This window comes from Phaenicophaeus curvirostris, unplaced genomic scaffold, assembly GCF_032191515.1.
Source record: "Phaenicophaeus curvirostris isolate KB17595 unplaced genomic scaffold, BPBGC_Pcur_1.0 scaffold_50, whole genome shotgun sequence".
Classification (NCBI taxonomy): Eukaryota; Metazoa; Chordata; class Aves; order Cuculiformes; family Cuculidae; genus Phaenicophaeus; species Phaenicophaeus curvirostris.
Genome location: NW_027206673.1, coordinates 1,358,908 through 1,370,857, shown reverse-complemented (window position 1 = coordinate 1,370,857; position 11,950 = coordinate 1,358,908). Strand labels below are relative to the sequence as shown.

The following is an 11,950-nucleotide window of genomic DNA, read 5'->3' as shown; positions in this document are numbered from 1 at the left end:
AGAGATCACAGGGTACTTTCTCTTTAGTTCTCCATATCCATGCTCTTTGAGGGTAGCACAAGTTGCAAAACTAAATCTAAACACCAAATGAAAGATGAGAAAACAGGTATGCCCAAAGAGATCTTGCACCTGTGGCCTGGTGCACAAACATCTGCTGGCTCAAAGTTATCCAACAGAGCCATGCTAAGAGGTAGCAGGATGTTGCCTGGTTTTGTTCCCCTGCAATGCTTCCTCCCTTCCACCCCCTGGACTAAATCCTCCTCCGGTAACTGGCCAAGAGAGCAGCATTGACCCCTCACGGCACAGCACTGAGATTCAGACACGCAAGGATCACAGCACTGACAGTCAAACCTCTGAGCAAAAGCCATGCGCATTTGGCATGGAATAGGGGCCTGGAGGCAGAGCAACCCCAATTCCGTGCATGAAGACACAGGCACAGCAAGACAGCTGCCCTCAGGCTCTGGGGTGATGTGTCTGCCTACTTATTCCTATACACGCTCTTCCAGGCAGGCATCTCAAAGCCATCAGCAGCACAGCAACCTCGCTGGAGCTAAGGACATGGCCCAGCACTGAGGGATAAAAGCAATCTGAAACACTGAAGAGCCTTCAGACTGAGAGAGCAGCATCTTTGTGACACGGACAGAGGTTCCCCCAGTTCTACATCCAGTACCACCCCACTAAAACCAGCGCAGTTCCTCAAAACCAGATGCCCTGTTCCAAAGCCAGCCCTGGAGGTTCATCTTCCACTGAAGGCACGACCCTCCTGGGGCCTCCACTCTCACCTGGTTCTCCTCAGGGATGAAAAGGATGTGGAAAGTTGCAGTCCTGCCAGGTGGTACCTTGTGCCAGGCAAGATCGTGATTGACCAACTTGAAATATGGTGAGATCTCCGTGGTGACCTTCACCAGCCGAGGAACCTGAAGGAAAGACAGGAAACTATAATTTTGCCACTCATGGAAACACAAGAAGAGACCTGGACACACCCTGGCAAAATCCTTCCTCAGCCTCCCTGCCAGAGCACCTTTCACTCCAGATTTAAGTGTGTATGTCTGAAGACATACACTAACAGCAAGTGCTGACAGAGGCATTCATCAGAAATTTCCTCCCTGCTTTTTCTCCCCGCTTGCAGCTGCGTTGTCTCCACTCTAAAGGCACAGGTGGGTCCCCTGCTCCTCCACAGAGACCCTGGTCATGCTGAAGCCAGTGGCTGCAGCATGTTGCTAGTTACTTGTGTGCTTGTCTGATGTGTTCCCCAGCTCCTGGGCAGTCCAGGGCAATCCTTAACCAATTGTTACAAGTCTTTCGCTGGCAATTTTCTGCTCCAGAGCCCACCTCAGTCATCAACACGTTTGGACACCCAGCAGTCATGTGAGAAAAGCAGATTTAAACAGATATCTGAGAAACCAGTGATCAGGATAAAGCATATCCACTCCGCTCTGCCCAGGGCGATTCCCCCATAGAGCTGGCAGCATCCCGCAGGCTGCAACCATAACACCCTTCTAAGGCTCCCACACCTTGTTCCAACCCAAAACACTCATGCAATTCGTTTTGTTAAATCTTAAGCAATTACCACAGGGCCTACAGCCTTCAGAGGCTGTGGAGGTTTTTGCAGGCCGAAGGACACAGGCAAATGGAGGCTGTCCTTGAAAAGACTTTGGCTGGGAGAAGGAGAAGTAAAGTAACAAGAAGAAACACCACGGCGCAGCAACAGTTCATCTCAGCCAATAATATTCCTGACCTAGGGGGGGAACGAGTAGCAAAACCCACTCACTGTAAAGAATACATCGCCTGTTCTCACCAGTTAACATATGTAAAGGAGCCATTAAGCCTAAATAAAGGTCTTTGCTCCTCAGGCAGTAGTCCCTGCAGCAATCCCCTCCAGAGGCCAGGGCTACTCCCCCTGAGGGAGTCCTGACTCCAGACATTTCACAGGTTCAGCAAGAGGATGGAAACTGGCAGGGTCCTCATGCCCTTGTGCTCTGCCCTGGTCTTCCCCCAGCACTGTGGTTACCCACGGTAACTGGGATGGGAGCTGACTCCAGCAAGATCCACCGCCTTCAGCGAAGGTTATTTCTATCAGCCCAGTGCACATCAGGACTGCAATGTCCCACTGGCAAAATAGGCTTTCTTCGTCCCCTAGCAGAAGGAAACCACTGCCCCCCGCAGCCTGAAAGGACCACAGAGCCCAGTCACCAAGGGGTCTGCAGGAGCTGGAGCCAAGCCTGTCACAAGCAGGCACCTTCTGCAAACGTCACATCAAAAAGCAAAGAGAAGGGCAGGAAAAGGCTACCTTGTGATAAGAGGCTTCACTCACGTCTCGAAGCTGGGGAATCCGGCCATGACTCAGTCACCTGGAAAAAGCAACAACGAGACTGTGACAATCTAGAATCCCATTTGTGGCAGACAGGACACCCCTGTGTCTCCAGGCTTTATCTCCTTCCTCAGGCTGCTCTGCCACCAGCCTTTCACCCCGTTGCCATCTCTCTCCCAGCCGCTCTGCCCGCTGCTGCCACTTCTCAGGGACAGGCTCTGGCATTCCCTGCAGCCCGGGAGAAATAACGGTGAGGGTCCTTAAGCAAAGAAAAGGCAGGAATGTGAAAGCCATTCTGGCAGGGGGCGGCCGGGCTGGCAGCTGCTGGCACATCTCCGCCCCGAGATGATGCTCGGATGGGAGGGTGCTGCACACACCCCCTGGGGTAAAAATACACAGACAATAAGAGTTTGCTGGAGTCCATCAGAATGTAACACGACTACACCGAGTGTACCCCTAGACCAGCCAAGAAGATTGCAACTAACAATTTTGTATGTGCCTACTTTTACTATAAATGTAACTCCACAGGTACAGCCGGGGTCGCTCCCCTTGAAGAGTGTCCCTGGCGGCCAGTCTGGTTTTTAAGCTCATGCGCAAGAGAATAAATTCTGTACTTTATTTTTGCACCAGCTTGCCGTGCCGTCTCGTTCTTAGAGTCTGGACCCTAACAATAATAAGCACCAGTAACAACCAGTGTATTCCCCAGCGGCCGGTTTGTCTTTTTCCTGGGCAAGGGGTCCAGGTCGCAGGACTCGGCACCTTCGTTTTGCTCCAGGAGCAATTCTACATAAAAGAAAAGGGGCATGTGCTTTGACGACCAGCTGGACATGGGTAACTTCTGCCTGTGGGAGATGGCGTGCCCCACAGAGCTCATCCCTTGGGAGAAGGCAGCGGCCACCCTCCGCTTTCCCCCTCCACCTCTTGGGGGATGTCTGCTCTCTGCTCCTTGGAAAATGCTGGAGTGAAAAATTGCCTTCAAAGGTCGTGGGAAGGCTTGAGCTTCCCCCAAACAAACCCCACCCCTAACAACTCTTTCTGCAAACAACCTTCACTGTGACATTGTGTTAGGAATTAGTGATTGATAGGAATGGTTGGACTCGATGATCCTGTGAGTCTCTTCCAACCTACTGATTCTGTTATTCTGTGATTCTGTGAATCTTAGATGGAATCGTGGCTGCTGAGGTGCTGGTGATGTTCCTCCTCCTCGCTAGTCGATGTCAGGATCAAACTGCTGACTTCTGGTGGCTCCTGCAAGCCACCTCCTCCCCGACAAGCATCTTGGAGAGCTGTGCGTGAAAGACCATCCTTCTGTACCATTTCCAGCTGAGGAACAGGCAGCAGGTTGCCTTCCCCTTCCGGGACATGGCCATTCTCTGCTGTGAAGGCAATGGCCTCTGCATGCAGTTTTACGCCGACTGTGTCTCTGAGCTGATGCCCAGCCCATCACCACTCCCGTCAGAGAGAACTCTCACAGAGAACTCTCACAGAGAGGACTTGAAGTTCCAACTTCTGGTTGGGGGAGATTCCCGATAAAACCTGTGCACGGCCACACAGGAAAAGGAGGATTAGCGGTGGGAAGCTGCAGAGGGCAGGGGTCACCCTTCCTCACTCCCATGTCAGTGTTTACATTCTAGGTTCCAGATCATTGTTACAGACAGATCGAGGGCTCCTAAGAAGCCGCAGAAGAAGCGTGTGAGGTGCTGCTTCCCTGTGCTGCCCAGCCAGCATCCAGGCACAAGGCAGCAAGAGATGGGGAAGGCGACTTCTGCCACGTGAGACCCTTGTGGAAGGGATAAAAGGGATCCTGGCACCCATGTAGGAGAGACATCCCCCTTGGCCACTCTGGCATTGTCCCTGGGATGGTGCTTCCTGCAGCTGCAGGGCCCAACCCTCCCCTGAGGGAGCCCTGGCAGAAAGAGGACACTTCCCTGCTGGCTCTTGTGAGACAGAAGCAGGTTCTGGAGGCTGGCTTTGGGCTGGACCTCCCTGACACCTCTGTTTTTCGGCCAGTCTTCTCACTAGGAAAGTGAACATCTTGTGCCAGCTACAGTATGTGCTGAGCAGACGGGTCTCCTGTTATCCCTTCCTCTTTGTTTATAGTTTTTCCTTCTCTGAGGAATGTATAGTTGGGCAGACAAGGAAACTGGTACAATTCAGTGGAGATATGGCTGTTGGGAAGCTTATAATAGCATTAAAAATCATTCTGAGAATCATAGAATAACCAGGTTGGAAGAGACCCACCGGATCATCCAGTCCAACCATTCCCATCAATCACTAACCCATGTCCCTCAGCACCTCGTCCACCCGTGCCTTAAACACCTCAGGGAAAGTGACTCAACCCCCTCCCTGGGCAGCCTCTGCCAGTGCCCAGTGACCCTCTCTGTGAAGAATTTTTTCCTATTGTCCATCCTAAACCTCCCCTGGCGGAGCGTGAGGCCATTCCCTCTTGTCCTGTCCCCTGTCACTTGGGAGAAGAGGCCAGCACCCTCCTCTCCACAAGCTCCTTTCAGGTAGTTGTAGAGAGCAATGAGGTCTCCCCTCAGCCTCCTCTTCTCCAGGCTAAACAACCCCAGCTCTCTCAGCCGTTCCTCATCAGGCCTGTTCTCCAGCCCCCTCACCAGCTTTGTTGCTCTTCTCTGGACTCGCTCCAGAGCCTCAACATCCTTCTTGGGGGGAGGGGCCCAGAACTGAACACACGATTCGAGGAGCGGTCTCCCCAGTGCCGAGTCCAGAGGGAGAAGAACCTCCCTGGATCTGCTGGTCACGCCGTTTCTGATACAGGCCAAGATGCCACTGGCCTTCTGGGCCACCTGGGCACACTGCTTATTATTTCTGCTTATTCCACATTATTAAAATATTTCTGCTTATTCCACAGCTGGCTCCAATCCAAAGGGAAATCAGCAGAGATATTAGAAACAGCCGTGATTCCATTTCTATGTCACATTATGATGTGCTGCTCTACTCCGAAGGATTTAGTAGAGGTTCACGGAAACTGATATAAAAGACGACGAAGGCAAAGGGAACTTGAAGATTCCTTGAAAGGTGGACAAAATTTCATTCTGTGTGTTGGAAACAAACTAGCTCTCCCCATAGTTTTCCTTTCCAAAAGACTCATTGTTTTGCCAGCTTAAGTACTTCAATTAATTACATCCAAGCTGTAGGACAAGTGCACCCCTTGTCAAAACTTTTTTACTCAGCTCTCCTTCCAGCAAACTTCACCTTGATCCTGACAAGCAGACATACAGAGTGTTCACGCAAGCACACTGCATTCTTTTTATTCTCATTTGTTCTTTTATATTTTTTAATTTGTCGGCAGGAATTAAACGTTATATTTTTAATACCTGGCTCTGCATCTGCTACAGTACAACACTAATATATTCAACCCACAGATGTCACAATGCACTCTTATTCAAACCCCACTGCTAAATCCTCAAAATAACAATGCTTTCTATATTTGAAAGCTTACAATTTTTCTTTTAGTAATGCTCTCTAATTACTGAAACTTATCCACACGTGTAGACAAGTAAAATTCAGACTCTGAACTTCAGTACGTTCTAGGATATTATCTTTACCATTCCATGAGAAATCACTGCAGCTGGAAATACACGTTTCCCCACTTAACACTCGATCAGAACATTTTTGTGAGCTACTTACTTGTGTGAGCGAGCTGAGATCCTTGGGCAGTATCAGATCTGTTGGTATTCTACTCTATCCACAAACAGTTAGAGGTGCTATTCAGCATAACTCCCATCAAGTCATTTTTGGTGAAGGCTCCCAGAGAGTGCGCAGAACTGTCTTTTCCATCATACACCTTGTGGAAAACAAATAATAGCATTGAACTGGACATCTTATCTAAATATCTGAAAAATATGAGTTTATCCTTATACAACACTTCCAAAGTCGGCTCTGTATGGCCAATAGTTTCTCCAAAAGCATCACTGTTTCCATTGTGTCAGGTACATACGGCTTGGTTACGCAGTTCAGTGAAATATAAAATATTCTGTCACTGTTAAGATGTTTTTCAGGCTTTTTTCCTTTTCAGTTTTGTGAGGCCATTTTGAATGGAATTAGTATTTATAAGCAAGCCCACCTTCTGAGGTTTCATAAAATCAGATTATTTATCAAGATTATTCACAAAGGCTGACAGAAGCATGACCTCTGAAATCACCACTGAAGTAAGTAACTGCTCTGTTTTCTAGTGTCTGGAGATATTAACATCAGAGCTGAGGGAGACGTATTAAAGTCAATCTGTCACTGCTTATTTCAGACTCTAAACCTACAGCAACTTTTTATCTTACTAAAGGTTTTAATAAAGAAAGAAAGGTCTTAATAAAGGTTTGAGTCTATTTCCAGCCTAAGTGTGGAGATGATCTCCTTTACTTATGTTATTTTATTAAAAACTTTCAATGAGAGACAAAATCAACACTATTAACCTCCAGTCACAGAATGAATAAGAGTTTCTTTAGATCGTTCACCAGTACAGGACAAGCACAAAGAATTGGCTAGGGCTTGACAATTTAGTTTTGCTTATTGCAGAACCTTGAAAGCCATAAAGTACCGAAACAGTCCTCTAAGGGTTTTTCTGTCTGTTTGGGTTTGGGTTTTGGTTTTGTAATCAAAATGAATTAAAAAAAAAAAAAGATAACTTCTTCTTTAAATTAAATAAATCACCTGTACTTTATCATGGAAAAATAAACAAATATGAAGTGAGTTTCATAATTCCAAGCATATACCATGCATCATGGGAATGCTTATGGAAAAGCAAAGAATCAGTCTGAACAGCTTTCTTCTAATATGAAATAAAAGATAATTTACCCTGATGTCATACAGGCGAGAGGGACTGCAGATAACTAGTATAAAAGACACAACTGCAGTATCTTAAGCTCTTAATTCATTTCCAGTGCTGACACTAGCAAAATAAACTAATAAAGCCAGCATGCACAGAGATTTTTTAAGCTAAAAGCCTAAATTTAGTTTAATTAACATAAATATAAATAATTACCTTCCATAAAAGAATCTTTTGAAAAATAATACATGATGCTAGCCATTAATTGAACAATGCTTTCTGTCTTTATTACTAAGGAAAGATTGTCTTATATCAGGCCACGTGGATGAGCTCTCAGAAGAGACAATCAATTGTATTTAAGATTTGTGCCAGCAGTAACACGTATTTAATGTCTACCTGTAGGCAGAAATATGACTTTAAGCTGTGCTAAGAGCATCTGAAAAAATGCTTCCTGGCTTCTACCATTGTCCTAGGCCAGAACTACAGATCTTTCATGGATTGATTACGCTTTATTTATCAGAACTGTAAATCCACTGTACAAAATAAATAAGCATTTGTTCATCATAAGATTTATTGTTTAATAACATCCTGGTCACACATATTATGCAAAAACACAGAGAAAATTTACTTGGATTGAGGAATGGAATAATCTATTTTTAATAGTCATTAATAAAGTATCACAACTATGTTAAAAATGTGATTTTTCTTCACCTTAAAATAGAAAAGACAAAAACCCCACATCAGCCGATGACGAACACTGTTCCTTAGACATCCTCTTCTAACAGTTTTCTAATACTGCATCTCTCAAGATGAATCCAGACACAAATGAAAACATTGTTTGATGAAGTAAAAATGAGATAAGACGTATCACATGACAGTAGATGCAAAAAACCCTAACAATTTTTAACTGGGGACACTTATCCAGTTGTTGTTAACATTACAGATATAAGTAGGTACATGTCTAGTCTAGTAATTGAAATAATATTGCATTGAATCTCCGTGGACTAAACTGATAACTAGCTTGAATCACCCCTGGGAAAGTAAATTAGACAATTGGAGAACACATTTAACACATGAATCTAGACATTATCACTATTAGATCCCACATTTTTAACTCATTTCGGAGGATCCATTTGACATTCACGTTACGATTACTATTTTCTCTGTCATGACTACAAAGAGAAGGTCTATATGGCCAAATAGATGAAAGACGTGGAATAACATCCTGGTTTTCCTCTTACCTGTGACAAATTCACAGCGATTGCATTATAAAGATTTCACTGTAAGTGGCCACTTTAAAGAATTATGAAATTTCGAGTGGGAATTACAGCAGGGAGATCGGGAAACTGAAGTGTTAGTGATGAGAAAGGATAAGGTTTAAAATAAACAGATAATCCAGGTACTCAGTTTTGCCATATGCCTCAAAATGGTGATTCTGTTTCTATTTCTTTACTTGAGTTCAGATTTCTTCCCTGCTAATTCAAGTTCAGATTTTGCTACAGCTGCAGAAAACTTTGCCTGCTACTCAGTCTTTAACCTGCACGAACTCTCCTTGAAAACATGAGTTTTGACTCCCCCTCACATTCCTACTGAGGTCAGAAACACCCTTGCAAGTGTTATTTTTGATGAACTGAAAGGGAAGTGCTTGCTCTACTGCTGGGATCAAAATATGTAGGCACGAGGACAGTGCTACAATTATTCCTGAGGTAGTAACGGTGCTAATTTCTCTGCATCTGCTGTGAGAATATAAAATCAGACCCTCCCCTGAAGGAGAGGGAAAGGCTGGCTGGATTTTCTTCAATTCCCGTTTCTCATTCTGACAGTAAAGAGAAATTACTTACAAACAAACTTTTCAATTTTCTTTGATTGCAGAGATTTTAATGGCATAAAATCATCCCAAAGGGGAATGTATTTTAAAAGCTTTTATGGTTTGAGGGATAATTCCTGTATAGCCTCCTGACATTTTTATGCACCTTCCTATATATATTCCAAAATCTCTTAATTACGTCCTCACGGAATTCTTAGTGCTCCTGTCTCAAACTAATAGCGATACTATATACACCGTAAGACACTCATGTTGAGTTGACCTTGGCGTTATCAAGATTCTTTCCTCACGCTTCCTTCCTTCACTCCTCTTTCTCACACACTCTTGCACAGCATTTTTTGCCCTGTTACAAATCCCCTTTTCCCAAGGCACCACCACCTTGGCTATGGGGCTCAGCCACCCCCTGTGGAAGGCTGGGCACCTGCACCCAATGTGGAACGACTTATGTACCTATTCTCTTTAAAAACAGAGTAAGGTGGGAAAATGCCCTGCATTTCAGCAGAGGTTTTATAAATATTCTTCATCCTTAGTGCATCCCTTGCAAGTTGCCTGCAAGGTCATCTTGGGACTTTCCCCTGTGCAGACACAAGACAGAAAACTCAGGCTTATAACATATTGTGCCCATATTTAGGATACAAAAAGGTAAGGAAGAAAACTTCAGAAGCCCACAGCTCTCCCAAAAGGGAGGGGACGATTATGTTATGTCAGTTGAGAGTGAACTCGTTCTTGCTGAAAAACTAGGTGCTGTAGACCATAAGACATTTTCCTTTTGCCTAACTGATATTTAAAAGGCTACTTTCTTTGCAAAAAAAAAATTAAAAAACAAAATGGAGAAGGAACGCAATAGTGACTTCTGATAAATTTCTGAAGAAGAAAAATACATGACCTTGTATGAAGGAGAAAACATCAATTCACACGTGTACAAACAAAATTGACAATTAGTCCTAAAGATGATTTAGCCCTGAAATATGAGAGTTTGTAGAGGAATGAGGTTTAAAAACAAAACGGTGGGCATTTCTTTGCCTCTGCTTATTGACTTTTAGTGCCCATTTCTTGAGCTGTCTGTGCAAGTGAGGAAGAACAGAGCAGAGCTGTAGAAGTCACAGACACGGGCAATTGTTGAGGGGTTTATGTTTTAGAAGCAGAGACTCAGTTTGGACAAGAGAAGGCTGAGAAGGGATATGATTGAAGTTTACAAAATCATGAAGGTATTGGAGAGCAAGCTTGCAAAACTGTTCATCAAACCAGCACTGTTAGAGCAAAGGGCACTTAATGAAACCGGATGTTTCATTAATCAATTAAGAATGTGGATTTCAAAGAGATAAAAACAATGACTTTTTCATGCAGTACACAGTGAACTTCCACGATTTGATGGCAGCGAGTAAGTTTCTAGCAGCATTAATTAATTTAAAGGACTAGCAGATTTCAAAGACAACACGGTAGCAGCAGGTGGAAGAGACGGCAAAGTGCTGCTTAACTTAACCCACCAGGAGCCTGAGGGACCGTAGGGGCGATGGAGCACAGACAGTGGCCAAGCTTGCGTGACCTCAATAAATTACCGATTGCTATAATCAGGGCAAGTGCACTGAGCTACATACGTGCAAAGCTACTGGCAGCCTGAGGGACCACAGCCGAGAAGCTCAGTGGGGAGTTGAAGTCTTTGCCTGCACTGTCAGACCACGGGAGGGGACAATATCGACCAAGGGACAATACACACCTCGTATTTTGCCCACTTACTCAATTCATTTTGATCTAAAAGAAAAACCACAGGCCGCGGTCTGGCAGTGTTTAATTCACTGTGTCCACACAAGCATGGAGGTGTTTAGTATCAACAATTTTGTGGGTAAAGATGGAGAAAATGCTGTTCTTTTGACTGTAACTTTCTAATCCCGTAGGGGATTCTTAAAGGTTTGCTTATTTCATGGTGTAATTCAGTCTTGTTAAAAAGAACACGTGTAACAACAAAGTTAGGAATGTCTAGACTAATAAAGTCAATACTTATTGATTTATATTTATAGAGAGGGGTCTCTCATTTTTATTTCCTTCCCACCTTCACTATAAGGGAACTTACAACTTCAAATTGAATTTTCACACTAATCTACATAAAGTGTCTCTTAAGATAACAAAAAGGATAAAAAAAGGCTACCAAAGGCTACCAAAACTGGATTCATAAAACTTGGTATTTTTTCCAGCCCCAGGGTTTTTCCCAGAAAAGAACTATTCGCTGACCTGGAGCTGACTTTGAACAACAAGACATTATGTTTAAATATTGTAGTTCACGACGCTGTATTACAGGTTTTAAAATGTAAACAAAACAAGCCAAACCAAAACAAGCCGGGTAAGAGTTAAAAGAATGAAAACACAATACGAAAAAGGACCCTTAAAACCAGCCCAGTTGCATTGTGTCAGTACGGAACACTTGGAAAATGTGCATTTCAGAGTTGTCTCCTCTACTGATACTCAGTCCTGTTTCTGTGTGTCTTTATGGCTACATCTACAGTAATTAGCTGTCTATTGTGTCCCACCAACATTGCATTTATTTTCTTATTTTCTAGGGCTGCAATCAGCTTGTACTGTAAAAGTTTTAATAGTTTATCATTTTCTTTAATTATTTATAAGCCTTGTACACATAACTCGTGATTCATTTCAACCCCCAAACAGATTTAGAAGTGAGAGAGTTAAAAAAACTAAATTATATATGAAGAAAGTGACGGGGCACAGGACAAGAGGGAACGGCCTCAAGCTCCGCCAGGGGAGATTTAGGCTGGACAGTAGGAAAAAATTCTTCACAGAAAGGGTCATTGGGCACTGGAACAGGCTGCCCAGGGAGGGGGCTGAGTCACCTTCCCTGGAGGGGTTTAAGGCACGGGTGGACGAGGTGCTGAGGGACATGGGTTAGTGTTTGATAGGAATGGTTGGACTCGATGATCCGGTGGGTCTCCTCCAACCTGGTTATTCTAGGATTCTATTAAAGATGTAACAAAAAGTCTAATGAGTTAAAAAAAACAAATTATATATGAAGAAAAAT

At 44.2% G+C, this 11,950-nt stretch overlaps 1 protein-coding gene across 1 annotated transcript in view; it reads right to left on the bottom strand.

The window, feature by feature from the left end:
• Nucleotides 1–677: 677 nt before the first annotated feature.
• Nucleotides 678–11,950, bottom strand: part of LOC138733954 (AT-rich interactive domain-containing protein 1A-like) — a 777,561-nt gene continuing 766,288 nt past the window's right edge. The window contains exon 17 of the mRNA XM_069881476.1: nt 678–917. Within this exon, the coding sequence (XP_069737577.1) occupies nt 678–917 (240 nt within the window). The remainder of the gene's footprint in view (nt 918–11,950) is intronic.